The following is an 18,522-nucleotide window of genomic DNA, read 5'->3' as shown; positions in this document are numbered from 1 at the left end:
TTAAAATGTGATGTTATACATAATCATAGAGTATTTTGTATGTATTATTCAGTTGATAAATCATTATTTTATGATCCATATATGTACCATATTTTGCTTTGATGTATTTTGCTGTAACTATCCACATTATCACATTGAGACCTGGACAGGTCTAGGGCATTTTGTGTTAATTTACCATTCCCATTTTCATAATGCTTAAAAAAGACACTCATTAATCTATCACAGAGTTTGTCATTCCTTCACTCCAACATGGTTGCTAAATCCCCTATGATCATAGTATATCGACTCTCCCATACCCAATTCACCTAATCCTGAGAGATCAACCAGTCATGACATACCCACATCGCCTAATTAATTTTCCGTACCTATCGAGTAGAAAATACATAAAATGGGAGTGAGCCTTGTAGGGAGTACCCTCACTCTCACAAACCCATATATTGAGGAGAAGCGGCCGTGTTTGTCGGGGATTTTTCTGGCGTTGCTAAATAAATCGTACATAAACATGTAAAATATTTTGCTTTGATTCTGTAACTACCCACATTATGACATTGAGACCATTTTGATTTATCGAGTAAAATACGATTGAATAGTTTTGAGTTTGAATCTTGCCACTTTTGCGCTCTATCTTTTTAAATGGGGCGTGCATACTAATATTTAGGTTGTTTTTAGTATTCCATCTATTTGTTTAAATTAATTGATTTATCTGTTTTTGCTTTGTTTGGTTTTTTTCACTGCTAGTGGCCTAGCGAGTGAGTCTGCTTTGATACCTGTAAATTTATTCTGACGTTTGACGAGGGACGTAAACAAGAACATATAATGAGCCCCTGCATCAATACGTATTAAATTGTTTGAAACATTATTCTAGACCAGTATTTGTACACAAATGATGAAATGTACCTGAAAGATCAAGGTTCATAAGAACGTACAGGGCACATTTCTCCTACCCCATTTAAGAATGTCCATTTCTGATTGGTTCACGTGGCCTTGCGAGGGAGAATAGATCATTAAGTTTTTCCCCGCCACGTGGGAAAAGCCTGCATCCACGGCAGTCAGTGAACTGTAAAGCAGTGGTTCGAATCGACTATAGTTAGTACCATGTTAATATAATACACGGTTTCAGCTTGTTTTGATGCTCTATTTACATAAAGTGATATTTAAACATTCGTTATGGTAAATACTTTGTAGCAATGTGATGAAGAGTATGCGGGTTTTCTTCATCCCATTTCATCCACCGATGAGAATGGTGGTATCCTCTTTTGGTTCACACCCGGATTGTTGAATGTTTTATCAAATACACAACAGGACTGTCGAAAAGCAGTGTAGTGTGACAGTGCTCAACGCTGTTCTAATGACACCCGGAGCGTCGACTGCCTTGGAGAACTTGTGCCCGAGAATAGCAGAAGACTCGTCTCTTCGCTAATTAACGAGCTAAAACACATACACAAAGACATCGGTGAAAGAATGAGCTTTGGAACCAATTCCTGCATGATACGAACAGTAGTCGAGAAAGCTGGCGTCATCGTGAATCGAGGGTCTGTGAGCAATGTAAACTGCATATTGTGACACAGTGGCCACAATAAAGAATAAAGAAAAAATTGACAAGGCTTCAGCGTCTCAACGAGCAGCTCCAAAGACAAGAGATTTCCGTAATGAGCTGTGCTCATCAGACTGTCTGCCTCGCTCACAGTGACCACATTACTGTACTTTATAACGTATTTGGTTTTCCTTCATGTCCGGAGCGTCGAACGCCATAGTGTTGACACCTGATTACCTCCATACGTAATCCCCGAAACATCGAATTTACAAAATTTTCAATTCAATTTTAGACAGCCCAGGCAAGTTGATTGTTTAAGGAGTAAGAGGATTAGGAGGCATGGTCGACTAGATTTCTTTGTTTAACTAATCTCACACGGCCTTCACCTATAGACGGAATGATTTCTGTTCAGTTATGACACTTATGTTCTCCATAGGTCTTTATTTTCTCCACACATCTCCATGTTGTTGTATATTTGTGTGTTTTGTAACTCTGATTGGGACTGGTGAACAAGCTTTACAGTACCTCACCCATACAGCATATAATACAATATAAATGAAGCATGTGCCGTCATCCATATGAACTATCATATAATAACATATGCATACATATCATTACATCAAATACAACTATCATATAAGTTGTATATGGTTTGTTGTGTCTGACTAGCTCTTTGTAGAAACACTGAACATTTGCGAGAAGGTTTTTGACAAGTTAATTAGTTTCCTGTTAAAAATTAAAAATCAAGCTTAGTGTTTTATGATAAAATTGTGGACGGATTCAACTGTTTTCTGGTTTTCACAGTGAATAAGTTCTTTTCCGTTCACCGAAGTCATCATAGACCACAGTGAGAAAAGGTCGATCTTCAAGCAGTAAGGAAGACCATGATAGCGTATGGAGTACGTGTGTCTTGGTCGTCTCCTCCGTTACCCCCTCCCCCGAATCCACACCCCACCAGGGCGTGTAGGACTTGTCTCGGTGGATAAAAAGGGACTCCTTTTGTGTATCCGGTTTTGTGTATTCTGTAATATTGTATAGTACTGGTGAAGTGTTAATCAAAGCAATATTTTGCTTGCTAAACGAACCACATTCTTTGAGAATCAAAATATGTTTTAAGCACATTTCCAAAATTGAAATGCAGCATGCACACAATAACTAAATTGGAAGAATATCGTGCCGCACAAGGTTTTTTAAGAGCACATGCACATAAATGTCAATGTCTTTTAAAGACTAATATGTGCAGGTCTTGCAAAAGGACAAAGCAGGTATGCTTGACAAAGTTCTTGCCAAGGAGGTTTATACACAACACCAAAACCAACTGGTCAGCTCGACGCCTTATAAAACAATCAATTCGAGATTTCCTTTGAATGTGAGATATTTGGCTGCGCGTCTTGCGCAATCAGTCTTTTTCATCCATATATACTCACGAACACCTGTTCATTTCAAAGCTGGTGTCCCCTAATGACCTAATGTGATCCATGGATGAATTTTGTATATGACAAGTAAAATACACTTGAAAGCGGCAGCTGTTTTACTCCAATAAACAAGACCAGCGGACGAGACATGACGTTTTCGGCGCAAATTGTCGTAGGCGCTTTGCGGAAATTACGTAAGTGAACGCGGAAGAAACAAAGCGTCATCGTTCCGCTCAGTTTCCACTGTCTTTGCGAGTTATGCTGAGATACTCAACAAACTGAGATAAAAGTCAAAATGATGAAAAAGTTGAAATCAGTGTGTGGATTAGAACTTGAAAATCACTTATGAAGTCTCTGACAAAGTAATATCTTTTCAGGTCATGATCATTTGAAAAAAAACCCGAAAGTTCTATGGATATACAACTTCTTATAGGGTAAGCAGCATTTCGGCGTAGCTGTTAAACTCGTTATCAAGAAAGGGATATCTACAGGAGAGTCCTGTAAACCTTTGTTTTGGGTCGAGGTCAAAATCGTTTGGTGTAGTGACAACGGTGTAGTTTTATGGGATTAGACACGGATTTTCTATAAAAAAAAGTAAAATGTGTGTCCGCAGGAAACGAAATAAGACACGTGTACCAGAATGTAAGTGAATCGATGTTAGCGAGTTCAGTCAGTGACTTCAGTTAATAAAATGGGCTTTCAGTTCACTCCTTCCATTAGTAATGAGTTATTTAGTTTCTTGATAAAATTGCTTGCAAGGTGAATGCTGGAAATGACAGTTTTCAGGATTATTTTAACAACTTCAGATATGGCAAATGCACTGCTATGCTTCATGTTTCTTCCTACTTATTTTACGGGAAGATACCTTTGTGTAAACGGTTATATGTTCATTTTGAGAAATGGTAAAAAGGGAGAATATATCTTGTGAAAATGAATTTTGAAAGACTGCAGATCAACAGTTCCAGTTGTCTCAACAACATAATTTCTGAAATACTTAGAGACCACAATCACGAAAGCCAAAGTAAATCTTTTCGAGTGTAGCAAAAATAGTGAAAATTTATTAAAAAAATAGAAAAGTAAACGCAAAGTCAATCTTGATTATATTACGTATTCCTCATAGCCCGATATAATGATTACACATTAATAGTATGGATACGTTAATCTATAGTTTAAACCAATCTCCTCAAGTAATCGGGACTGGATTGGCAAGCATAAACATACATATCAATGCCGCTCCATACCAATAATCTAATTACATAACATACATGATAACAACACTTCATGTTCCGCTCGTCAAACGTCAGAATAAATGTACAGTTATCAAAGCAGACTAACAGGCCCACTAGCAGTAAAAAACAAAACAAAACAAAAACAAATAAATTAATAAATCCAAATGAATAGATGGAATACTAAAAACCACCAAAATATGCACGCCCCCTTTTAAAAGGTAGAGTGCAAAAGTGGCAAACCGGTAAAATATGCCAAGATTCAAACTCAAAACTATACAATCGTATTTTACTCGATACATCAGGATGGTCTCAATGTGATAATGTGGGTAGTTACAGAATCAAAGCAAAATATGGGACATATATGGATCATGAAATAATGATTTATCAACTGAATAATACATACAAAATACTCTTATGATATGTATAACATCACATTTCAGTAAAAAGTTGCATGCGTTGAGCTTGTTAGATGTTTTAAAGATTAATGGAAGAGGTAGAAAAGGACACCCCCAATTGGGAACTTGGGAGCAGAGAGACGCCACGGTTCAGTGGTTACATCTATACGGCCTTCTGTGCTCTCTGCTCAATATACATGTATTAAGGATGGTGATGTAGATGAAGATTACGCAGGAAAAGTAGGTGATGTGGGTATACTGCGTCAACAGGCAGCTGTGCTGTCAACCAGATAGTTTGTTGTTTTAACCTGTCTGACAATTGTTACGTCTGACCAGGGAGACAATAACAAGCTGATGTTAACACATGTGATCTAACGATAGTTTTGCGTTCTTTAGCATGTTTTGGAAGGGATGGCCGTGGTGTATCATTTATTCTTTCATTCATTCACAATGTACTTCTTTCTTTTATCATATCTGTCTCATTCATTCACATATGAACTTCTTTCTTTTATTATTTCTTTCATTCATTCACATATACAACTTGCTCTTCATTCATTCATTCATTGTAAGATTTCGACTGATACAGTAAACTGGCTGAAGTACTGTTAAAAGTTGCAATGGAAACGAATCAGGTCACTTTGTGCATTGGAGCATGACGAGGCACATACTAATTAGTACAAATGGTAAAGAAAACAAGCGAGTGACCTACCCCTGTTGTAGATTATTTCTGGTCTGACAAATAGGAGAATACCCCATAAAACCTCGGACGAAGAAAAGCCGGGACGGGCAAACGGGAATTACTAAAAATGGAGACCACACTATTAAAACGAAACATGCTAAACTGGGTAGGTGCACTTAAAACTACTAGGTAGGTACATTTGGTGAATGTCAGTGGAACTGACAAGACATATTTCAATACAATTTAAAGATCTCACAACACCGTTTATTAATGTGTCCCAGCATAGTCACTGGAGTTTGGTCACTCTTGATTAGGGCTTTCACAAATAACTTCAACTTCATAGCTATAGGTTGAATTTTGTTATATTTATAGAATAGATTTTCTACAAACCGCCGTCATATTGCTGGGATATTGCTGAGTGCGACATAAAACTAAACTCACGAAATTAAACTGAACTGTCATTAGAATTTCATCTATTTTTAAACCACATGTTTGCAAAATAAAGAAAACAAGCAAACGAAAATATGTAAGTCCACGAGCGAGATTAGTCGAATTAAGACCGGAATGATTTCATTTTTTTGTCATGATACTTATAAACACACTTTCATTCATAAATTTACAACCTCCAAGACAATAAAAAAATTCTTGTACTTGTTACAAATTAGCAGAATTAAGGCAAAATGAGTTGAAGTTTGTGCCATGATACTTACAAATATATCCTCATTCATTTACAACCTCCAAAACACAGGAAAAGATGTATTTTGAGTAAAAGTAATTATTCTGGCATATTTTAAAGAAATCTTCCTGAATTCGCAAAAGTAAGTCAAAATCAATTGCATTTTGTGTCGTGATACTCATAATGGCACTTTCATTGATTTACATCCTCCAAAACATTAGAAATGTTGTATTTGGAGTGAAAAGGAAATATTCTCGCTCATAGGCCTAATGTTTTTCGCCCATGGGCGAGATGTTTTTGAAAATCGGTCTCAATTAACAGAATTAAGTCATAATGAGTTGGATTTTGTGCCATGATACTCATAATTACAATCTCCAAACCACAGGAAAAGATGTATTTTCAGTGAAGGCAAATATTCTCGCCCATGGGCCAAAATGTCTTTCTCCCATGGGCGACAGTTTTCAAAATTGCTCTCATTTAGAGGAATTAAGTAAAAATGAGTTGAAATTTCTGTCATGATACTCATAAATGTACTTTCATTCATTTACATCCTCCAAATATTGGAAAAGAAGTGTTTGGTGTAAAAGGAAATGTTTTTTGCCCATGGGTGAGATTTTGTTCAACAGCTCTAAATTAACGGAATTAATTCAAAATGAGTTGAATTTTGTGACATGATACTTATGAACATACTTTCATCCATTCACAACCTCCAAAACATGAGAAAAGGTGTATTTTGAGTAAAAGTGAATATTCTCACCCATGGGCCAAATGGTTTTCGCCCATGGGCGAGACTTTTTGAAAAATCACTCTAAATTAGCCGAATTAAGTCAAAATAAGCTTAATTTCGCGTCACGACACTTATAAATACACGTTCATTTATTGAAAAACTGCAAAGCCTGGAAAAAACATGTAGTTTCAATGACATTAATTATTCTCGTCCATGGGCCAATATGTTTTTCACCCATGGGCGAGATTTTTTAAAATCGCTGTCAGTTAGCAGAGTCAAGTCACAACAAGCTGAAATGTGTGTCATGATACTTATTATCATTTTTTCATTCATTTACAACCTCCAAAACATTTATTCTGGATGAAATTATACTCTTTCGCCCATGGGCCTACCCATTGGCCACTGTTCGCCCATGGGTGTGCCCATGGGCGAGCGAGTTTAAATTTTGAGTTTTCGAAAAATGTTTTTTTCATTTTTTCATCCTTAGCACATATACATAACAGCTGCCTGTTTAATTTTGCCAAATCCTTTGTGAGAGAGTGGCCAGAGTGCTGAGAGTTTCTGGACTTTTGTGAGTCCAGAATTAAATTGTGACGTGTTAATGGATTTCAAAGATGTTCGGATACATTCAGACGTTCATAGATTATTCTCTTTTGGGGAATGCTTTTAAAAGTAAAAGTGAACTCCTTTTTGTGAGTCGTCATGCATCCCTTATACTTCCGAAACAGCATTCATCTTGTGTAACACAGGTTTGTTGTAGAAAGCGAGTAACGGGACCGGTTGTTAAGGCTCGCAGACTTTGCTACTGGAGGCCATCGAATCCCATTAGAAAAATGCTCATGATGTTGATCACTGGATAGACTGGTCCAGACTTGATCATTTACAGACCGCCGCCATATAGATAGATTATGGCTGTGATAAACACGAAACAAATTCTGTGATGCAAATAAAATGTGCATATTAGTGTAGTTAGTCTTCTGGAAGCCATATAGTCGGATAGGGTCGACCTTAACTACCCTTGAGCAGTTACAGAACAAATTCATCTGACACGCCGCCCTTGTATATGTCACTTTTCATTGTGAATTTTTCCCATTACAGAGAAACCTGGAGGTCGAGAAATTAAAGGCGGAGTTGGACAAATACAGGAAGAAGGAATGAGACAGACCACTGAAAATACTGAAATCCCAACAAAGTGTCTTGTTTGTTGATACCATATTGCATTATAACAACCATGTACAGACAAATAGTTGTTTATCAATAGTATTTTAAGTTAAAAATGAAATCTTATAAAAGTAAGCGTTCATGTTTATGTCCTTATGATTTTATTTAAAAACTTGTGAAAATCCAGAGTTGCGTTTCTTTTGCTGTCAGTATATGAGTGGTCGATAAATACTATCGATAAACAATTATGTGTATAGACATTTTTGTTCATGTACCAGCCTCGATTATCCATCGCAACACTCTATGATGCAATTATATATAGAGTGTTGCGTTGGATAATCGAGGCTGGTACATGAACAAAAATATAAATATCCTGACACATTATTAAGACTTACAATGTGACTAGGGTGATGTTTACCTACGAACTGACAGAAACAAATAATTAAATAATTTTTTGTGATGGCGAGCCATGAATACGTGGGACACTGCAATAGTGAGGTCCGAGTTTGAATCCTTATTTATGTTGTCATGCCTTCAGATAAACGTAACGTCACTTGCGAATCGTGTGTTACTTGAATCTTGAATGTACTGTATATCGCAGTATCTTTGGACTAGTGTTCTGGAATATTGTTAATCTCATGAATATATTCACATGTTAAAGACTGTGTATGTACTGTGCTCAAGCCCTTGTTTCATAATTAACTTGAGAGATGCTCGAATCTACAGGGGACATGTTTCAAAACACACGTCGTCTATGTTTATATTTTTCATTGCCACGACACATTCCGTGATGTCTGGTCACAAGGTAGCACATGCACATATGTTAAACATATTCATATATCGGGCACATGTGTACTCCATTTCATAAGTAAATATTGAACGTCATAGCCTATCAAAGATTCTAAGCAACCGCCGGAAATCCATTCGGAGTATTGGTGGTTAAGCTCATATTAACGGATCACCACAAAATTACTGATGACATAAAGTGTTCTCGAAAAGGGTAAGCATTTAAAACCAGTATGAATAAGAGACTTATTCTCTTAATAATATGATAATATAGCATTAATTGTGAGAAGATGATCATATGTGATCATCGTTAGTTACCGAATTGATCACTATGGACGTGCTATGTTGATCAAGGATATTATATTAGCACAATGTGCCGCTCTAAGGATACGCCCTTGAACTCCGCTTACCTCCATGCTTGTGTTTGTTTTTGTTTACACTTTGCAGTTGTTTATTACACGACCACGATAGACTCTTTGTGTAAAAAAAATTAGTGTTTCTTATCATATTGAAGCTAGTCCTGGTCAATCAGGGATCATGTGAGTCACTTGGGTTTCACGATTGCCATACTACGGGACGATGAGGATGTCAGAAGGTATTTAAACTTTTATCCTCTTGCATATAAGGGAGATAACTCGAACGGAAATGTTGCTGGCGAATCAGAATTACACTTCATGTGATTTTGGGCTTCGAAATCATGATTTAAGATCCTGATACGTTCAAGGTACGCAACTCTTCACAGCGGGAAATGTCCGTGACATGTTTCCAGCTTTGTTCAAGGTGCATGACATACAGTCATCCATGAACGCCTGTGATATTGTCATGAATAGCTTAATTATAGAATTAAAACAGTCCAGGCTCATGAACTGACTCGATTCAAAGTCCATAGCTGTGCCATGCTGTACTGATGTTTCCGTTAAAGTCGTGAATAAACGTTCTGGTTTCCTTCAACATGTTTTCTTCTTGTTTGTTTTATCTATGTGTGTTTGTTTAAACATTAGCAGAAAAAAAACAGTAATGATACCAGGTGTTCGCGAAAATGTGAACGTGTTCTGCCCCACCGGTGACACCTCCCATGCCCCACATCTATTGTTTAGGGTCAAAGTCCACTCGGACATCACCAATTAGTTAACAAAGGGAGATTAAGCAAGAAACAAGATAACACCATTGACACTTAGTATAAATATTATGCACAATTTGATGTTAACCGAGGTCGTTGAATATGATATTCGTAGATACAGTAAGAACATTTACAAAATTCAGTACTGTGTTGAAGTATTAGATGGGTGTCTTGACACCAGTGAGCAACAAGTTCTTCCCTTCTATGACTCTCTCATCATGGCTGCGGTGCTTTCTTCTCTTGGGAGCACGTCTGCCTCCAGATTCGAGTTGCCTGCTGTTCAATTCAATATCGTCTCTGTCTTGATCAAGTCGAGGAACTTGTATGTTTGGATGGCAGGCACCAAACTTCTTCAGTTTGAAGTGCCATCCTTCCAGACGAGTGGTTGTCCTTGGCCAGATTTCTCTGTCACCATTGATCCAATGATCTGTCACATAGTCCTCAAACTGGTTGACTCGGGGATCTTCAGACTAGGATAGTTCCATGATATAAAATCAGGTATTTTTATGTCACGTGGTCGAAACAGGGCAGTGTGTTATTTATATCAAAACGATGAAGCATAATTAAAACTGTAATTTATTTGGTTTTATTTCAAATTAATTATTAATTCAAGACCTATCAAAACCGAACACAATTTATAAGTGAACTGGCACTCTAACTGTCCGTCCAATTCCTTTTCAAAATGTTTGTGTTTGATGTACCTAATCCATATTCATGATTCATTCTTTGTTGTAAATCTTCATTACTGGAGGAAATAAAGAAGTATATATAATTAAAACTGTAGTTTATTTGGTTTTATTTCAAATTAATTATTACTACAAGATCTATCAAAACCGAACACAATTTATAAGTGAACTGGTTTCACCATTTGGTCTTTGCTCCCTTCTACTGATCGTGAGAAGGGTTCATCAGTGATGTTAATTAGGACAGATCGTAGTCTCACATCCTTAATCCAGTGGCCTCCTAATCCCTTATCCAAACGTTCAGATGCGTGGAAAGTGAGGTTAAATCCGAAAGATATGAAAGGTCTAGCAAGAATAATTCCAGAACGTTTGGTAACGTACACGCGTGTTGTGGGAAGCTTACTGGTTGGTTGGTTGGTCAAGTGAGTGAGTGAGTGAGTGAGTGAGCGAGCGAGCGAGTGAGTGAGTGAGTGCGTGAGTGAGTGAGTGAGTGAGTGAGAGTCACTATACACACAGAAGTCGTTCGAACCTGACAAGATAATACAATGTCCAAAGTCTTCTAGTGACCGTATTATTTTATTGATTTGTTTTTGTTCGCGAAACGTATACATTCAGTGTCACATGAAATATGACGCATGTAACTGGCGAAGTTACTCAGGATATCACATTGCTAACGATGTCTCGGGTGACGATAAAGATCTCTGTATGTGAATGGCCTCTAATAAACCATACTAGAGTTGGACGGGTCCATATTTTCTACCCCTGTACCCCATTTCCTATTAGTCTACCCTACCCGGATACCCGCATCACATTTGCAAGAAATGGCAACACATTTTACTCGGAGGCTAAAATTTCCAGATTTCATACATCTCAAAATATATTATTATTAAAAAGTAACAATAAGTTATGTCTAAATGTTCAAAGACAATGCAACATTTTTATCATGGAAGAGTAACATGTTGTTTAATCCATTAGTAACATGGTAATAACCGGTCCGGGTACAGAGACGGGTACCTGGGCCTAACTCTTTATCCACTCGTAACGGGTATCCGGGCTACCCAGCCCAGGGCGAAATCATGCAACCGTGTAATTGAGATCACAACATGTACCACGTGGTTTAGCTTTATTCTGAAGCGGTCCGTTTAGTTTTACGCCGCTTTTGATAACATTCCAGTAATATCAGAGCGGTGGACACCTGACATGGGTTTCTTTGTGCCCATATGGGGATATTTAGCCCTACAACATATGATGGTGTATTTATGTGTGTCAAATGTGTATGTTTCTTTGAGGAACAGCCATGATAGTTTGTGGCATTATTGTCTTAATCCTCATGAATACTTAAATATTTAGTATTAAACAAAGCAAAACTCAGACCCTTATTTGATTCAAATTGTCTGTGCAAAGCTATTGAAGACGAAGTACATGTTATATACAACTGTAAGTTCCATGATAGCCTTCGCCAACGCCTAATTCCAAAGACATCAGGTGGACATTATATTTCGATTCTTAGTCTCTGTACATCTCCAGATACCAATATAATAAACAACCTTGTGAAATATTTGAAATATGTTTATTCGTCATAGTAGTGTTAGCACATTCTTTCTTACCCTTAGTTTATACCCATTAGGAAATTCAACATATTATATAATATTTCATATACAGACCAGGGTGTAAAATATTCGGTACGCAGTCAATCCAGAAAAGGTTTAGATGATGTCAGTGAAAATGTTGCTGATGTATAATTCAGTAGTCATCAAGTGGGAAATATGTCTTTGTCTTCTCGGATATGCAATATATTACCAACTCTATGAAATATTTAAAATACTTTTATCCTGTGACATAGTGTTAACAGCATGGTCTCCTTGATTTGTGGTATGTACACATCTGATAGCTCAGCTGTATAATGTACCACCCTATATGAACCTACAACGCGCCTCTTTATCTCCATCCAATGGCCTCAGATATGTAACATGTCTAACAACCTTGTGATGTATCTCTATTACGTGTATTCTCCGAAATACTGTTAGTGAAACTTGCCTCTTTGACCCATATTGTACACATATCGGGTAACGTATCTGTACTATGAACTATTTTGTACTGTAGGTCGAAAGGCCATATATACAAATCAACTATCTTCTTCTTCTTCTTCTTGAACTACTGAATACAAAATCATGAGCAAACTTTCCAATTTTTTTCGTCATGTCTGTTAAACCAAACTTACAAATAAAATGAACGAATATGGTTTTACGCTTCCAGCAATACGCCACAGGATTCCAGATTGTATTCATGGAAGAACTCGAACCCAGACATTCCGTGTGACAAACTAATGCTTTAACTACTAGGATACCCCTCTCCTTCATTCACAATTCAAACACGGCCCGTGAAGAATTGGTTAGACCTCGTCTTCAGTCGCCCACTTTTGTCGTAAGAGTGAACAAGTTTAGTTCTACGCCGTTCTATTCGCCAGCAACATGGCAGCTTGTAGCGACTAACGTTATTAGGTCTTCAAGCTCGCTAATTTGGTAAACACATGCCATCGTACTCCAGTTGTGCAGATCGACGCTCATGTTGTTGATCACTGGATTGGCGCCGTTATTTACTGACCGCCGTCACATAGTCCTCAAACTGGTTGACTCAGGGATCTTCAGACTCGGATTGTTCCATGATATAAAATCATGTATTTTTATGTCACGTGGTCGAAATCAAATCAAACACTCGAAATAATCATGAAATATACACAGCAAAGGGAAATAAGAGGGATACTTTCAGCAATAAACAAAATTATATCCAGGGGCGATTTGACAGAGACCAATGCAAAGCTACAAGAGAATCAATATTCCAAGGAGTCGCCTCAACAAGATACACATCATCGAGATTCTTTGTAGGTGGCATATACCCCATGACTACTGAAACTGCTATCGTTAACTACCTGAAGCAGAGAAATATTACTCCAACTCATCTCCGTTATATGAACATTCCAGGGAGAAGAACTGCTTATGCTCAACTAAATGTTAGAAGCCAAGATAAAGATGCGCTATTGGCCGACGACTTCTGGCCAGAGTATGTATACGTTAAACCCTGGATACTATGGTCTGCCAAATCTGGAATGAAACCCAACAGCAGGAGGTACTAACCATGGATGTAAATATACTTACCTGGAACTGTAGGGAATACACTCGAGTATTCCTTATTTATTGCACTGCTTACAGGACAAGAAGACGCATATTTGTTTTCTTGCTGAACATTGGATGGCGGAATATGAGGTTTCAATGCTCTCTCAAATAACAACCGAGTATGGTACATTTATCAAGTGCTCTGATGCGGTGACGTTAGGAGGTGCTTCGTACAGATCGTGCCACAAAGGCGGCGTCGCATTCCTTGTAGCAAATGACTTCTTACCATACTTCAGAGACATCCCATGCGAAAGCGATAGGATTATCCTTATTGAAGGCAATATTCCCGGATGTAAGCCAATATTCTTCGTAGGAGTATACCTACCTTCGACAAATTATTCTGATCATCTGTACTCCTCCTTGATCGACACTATAGCGGAATTATATGACACGTACTCTGAGCATGGAGAAGTTGTAATCCTTGGAGATTTTAATGCCCAAATTGGAAATAACATACATGAAACTAGGGCTAGTAAGAGAATGGTTATCCTTTCAAAGTTTCTTCGAGATAACGGACTGACATATCTCAACAGTCTACCAAGCTGCAAAGGACCTAGATGGACCTTCCAGTCTCACAAAGAAGGACCTACTACGATGGTGGATCACATTCTTGTGTCTAGCAGTCTTCTCAGTTCCGTCACTGATATCCGAATTCTTGACGATCATCTGTACAACGTCTCAGACCACAACGGTATCACGTGTACATTGAAAAGACATAGTATACTTACTCTGCCGAAGATTGATTGCAACTTCCAGGTTTCTTGGAAGAACGCTCTGAGAACGGAGGCTATAGGAGCCTACAAAGAGTCGATTAACGACGACCTGAAAAATATCAACATCAAAGCCAGTAACCCGTGCCATGATGATGTTGAATCGTACTACAATTGTTTAGTTTACACCATCAATAAAGCTAGTAGAGAAACCCTGCCCAGCAAAAAATTCTCTCCTCACTTGAAGCCCTACTGGAGCAAGGTTATTAAGAGTCACCAAGACATTATGAGACACTTCCGGCATATGTGGTTAGCAGCTGGAAAACCTCGCGACCCTAGCAACACCACATACACAGACTATAAAAAAGCTAAGTGTGACTTCAGAAGAGAACTACGTCATGCCTCCAAAGAATATATAAAGTCCAAAAATGTTGAAATAGACACTGCATGTGAACTAGTTGAAGACCTATTCTGGCGTCTTGTAAAAGACCGGAGTCATACTAACAGGGGACCAACCATAGGCAACCTTGTGCTTAATGGTAAAAGACTTACATCAACAGCCGATATCCTAAGCGGCTGGGCAGACCACTTCCAAAATGTGTTCACCTGCGATAACAATCCTAAATATGACAATAACTTTGCAGAATATGTCTCTTCTCAAGTAAATCAAATAAGGAGCAATAATTCCATCAAGGCCTGTGTTGTGCGACTAACAACTCACGAGGAAGTGTCAAGGATATGCTTGTCCCTCAAGAACAATAAAGCAGGCGGTGACGATTGCCTTGTTTATGAACACCTCAAGTATGGCGGTACATGCTTACATCAAAACCTCTCTGCACTGTTCAATCTAGTAATGTCTACAGGACACATCCCATCAAACTGGAAGTGTAGCACTATTGTACCGATCCACAAAGGAGGAAACAAACCAAAGTCTGACCCAAACTCCTACAGAGGCATATCTCTCACTCCCGTTATAGCCAAACTCTTCGAGAAGGTCCTTGAAAAAAGACACCCTGAATTACATACAGATTCAAACTTCCCTATCAAGCAACAAATGGCCTATCAAAGAGGACTCTCTTCAATCCATGCTTCCTTCAACCTACAGGAGACAATACATCATTATCAAGAACGTAATGACTCTGTACACGTTGCTTTCCTAGACTCATCAAAAGCATTTGACTCTGTGTGGCACGATGGACTAAAACTGAAGCTATTCAATGTGGGTATCATAAATAGAAGATGGTCACTACTGGACTCTCTCTACACAGAAATCAAGAGTTGTGTAAAACTTGGTTCCGAGAGCTCCCGTTACTTCACTTTGCAACGTGGTGTTCGCCAAGGTGGTGTCCTTTCAGCCAAGTTATATTTTCTTTATATAAACGACCTACTGGACAAACTAACTTCCTGCAACAAAGCAGCCGTAGTCCTCGACTTAAATGTTGGGTGTCCAACACAAGCAGACGACGTAGCTGTCATCAGTCCAAGAATTTCCTGTCTTCAAGACCTTCTCCACATCTGTGAAGATTACAACAACCACTGGCGTTTCAACTTTTCCCCCTCGAAGAGCGCTGTGATCTCTTTCAATAACAAACCAGGTGATGAAGTACAAACAGGACACCTCACCCTATGCAAAGAACCACTTCCGGTATCGCAGAGTGTCAAGCATGTGGGTATTCTCCTCGACAAAAACTTTAATAGCATGGAGAGAACTGTCTCAGTCTGCAGGTCTCTAAAAACAAGCACTCACAAAATATGTGGCTCATAAATCAGCTCTTAACCTGATGTCAAGTGCCAAACTTATTAAACTATGCTGTCTTACAAAAGCATTATATAGATGTGAACTCTGGAACTTCATTTCGCCTACACAGATAAAAATGCTGGAGAGGGCACAACACCACTGCATCGAAGCTATACAAGGACTTCCAAAAAGAACACGTTCTGACATGTGTCAGAGTCTGATAGGTTGGCATCCAATAGAAGCATACATCGACAGGAGGAACCTTCTATTCCTAAGTCAAATTCTTCATCTCCATCCCCGAGCTCTGCCTAAACAACTTCTTCTCACTAGACTCATGAAATACAAAAAGCAATGTTCTCCAAAGTATTAACGATTCATCCAAGAATAGAGACACACTCTGCATGGAAGCTGTGTAAGTTGTACCCCCATATTACAGGCAGAGCACAGTTCCGTGTTCTACTCTGCGCCTCTGTGAGGAGTTCGACATCAGATATCCTGTGCCATAAGTGTGGACTGTTCTTCAACAATGTGATCGTACATGCAGCAACAGGCTGTCAATCCACAATGACACTCCGTGATAATCTCTGGACAGAACTAGCCAATGTAGGAAGCCTGGAGTTTAGTGTGTATCTGCACAATAAATCAGACATGGACATTACGTGTATTCTCCTAGCTGCCAGAGAAAACAGTGACCTGTTATGTCCTGAAGAAAAAGAACAGTTCTCCTTAACAGCTGTCAAATTTGTGACAGCCATGTGTCGACGGTACCTCGACATATCCGACTATTGCATTGTGAATATTGCATGATTAATCTCGCGTAAAGGACATCTGAATTGGTGCTGTGTGTGTCTAACTTCCCCCTTCTATACGTTGTTATCTGCCTGTCATAAACGCCATTCTTTACTGTCTCTGTCTCACTGAGTTGTCAGTTGAGCTTTGGATTAGGTTGCCTGCTCGATGCGTCGACTTGATTCCCAACAGAATCACAACGCCTATCCACCCAATTACCTGCCGTGTACTCTAACTGTCCGCCCAATTCCTTTTCAAAATGTTTGTGTTTGATGTACCTAATCCATATTCATGATTCATATTTGTTGTAAATCTTCATTACTGGAGGAAATAAAGAAGTATATATAATTAAAACTGTAGTTTATTTGGTTTTATTTCAAATTAATTATTACTACAAGATCTATCAAAACCGAACACAATTTATAAGTGAACTGGTTTCACCATTTGGCCTTTGCTCCCTTCTACTGATCGTGAGAAGGGTTCACCAGTGATGTTAATTAGGACAGATCATAGTCTCACATCCTTAATCCAGTGGCCTCCTAATCCCTTATCTAAACATTCAGAAGTTACTCAGGATATCACATTGCTAACGATGTCTCGGGTGACGATAAAGATCTCTGTATTTGAATGGCCTCTAATAAACCATACTAGAGTTGGACGGGTCCATATTTTCTACCCCTGTACCCCATTTCCTATTAGTCTACCCTACCCGGATACCCGCATCACATTTGCAAGAAATGGCAACATATTTTACTCGGAGGCTAAAATTTCCAGATTTTATTATCTCAAAATGTATTAAAAAGTAACAATAAATTATGTCTAAATTTTCAAAGACAATACAACATTTTTATCATGGAAGAGTAACGTGTTGTTTAATCCATTAGTAACGTGATAATAACCGGTCCGGGTACAGAGACGGGTACCTGGGCCTAACTCCTTATCCACCCGTAACGGGTATCCGTGCGACCCAACCCAGGGCGAAATCATGCAACCGTGTAATTGAGATCACAACATGTACCACGTGGTTTGGCTTTATTCTGAAGGGGTCCGTTTAGTTTTACGCCGCTTTTGATAACATTCCAGTAATATCAGAGCGGTGGACACTTGACATGGGTTTCTTTGTGCCCATATGAGGATATTTAGCCCTATAACATATGGTGGTGTATTTATGTGTGCCAAATGTGTATGTTTCTTTGAGGAACAGCCATGATAGTTTGTGGCATTATTGTCTTAATGCTCATGATTACTCCAGTTGTGCAGATCGGTGCTCATGTTGTTGATCACTGGATTGGCGCCGTTATTTACTGACCGCCATCATGTAGCTGAAATATTGCCGAGAGCGGCGTAAAACAAACAAAGAAACAAACAAACAAAGAAAGAAAGAAACAAACAAACAGTAGCTTGTGCTCTAAAAGCGCACATTGTTACAAATGCACTAGCAATAGAATTATACTTCCAGCCAACGTCCCTATATTTATTACTTGCTTTCATGAAAGCTGCATACGTTTCAAACTTTACTCTTGTGACATAAGGGTATCGTATTCATCAGCAGGTGACTTTAGACTGATGGAATGACACGCACATTGTGAAATCAACAGGTCATGAGCTCTGTCGCTAGTGTATAAGTATCGCGGATGTCAAGTTGCTGTTCAGTAGCATCAAGTAACTAATACCGGACGTGTGGATAAGAACGCTCAAACTTCCATC

The 18,522-nt window shown here is 38.6% G+C and overlaps 1 protein-coding gene across 1 annotated transcript in view; it reads left to right on the top strand.

Annotated features, from left to right (window-relative positions):
- Nucleotides 1-7,813, top strand: part of LOC137287700 (gamma-aminobutyric acid type B receptor subunit 1-like) — a 31,866-nt gene extending 24,053 nt beyond the window's left edge. Inside the window, exon 16 of the mRNA XM_067820088.1 lies at nucleotides 7,754-7,813. Coding sequence (XP_067676189.1) covers nucleotides 7,754-7,813 — 60 coding nt within the window. The remainder of the gene's footprint in view (nucleotides 1-7,753) is intronic.
- The last annotated feature ends 10,709 nt before the right edge of the window (nucleotides 7,814-18,522 follow it).

This window comes from Haliotis asinina, chromosome 6 (genome assembly GCF_037392515.1).
Source record: "Haliotis asinina isolate JCU_RB_2024 chromosome 6, JCU_Hal_asi_v2, whole genome shotgun sequence".
NCBI classification, from domain to species: domain Eukaryota; kingdom Metazoa; phylum Mollusca; class Gastropoda; order Lepetellida; family Haliotidae; genus Haliotis; species Haliotis asinina.
The sequence above is the reverse complement of the archived record's forward strand: the minus strand, read 5'-3'. Positions and strand labels throughout refer to the sequence as shown.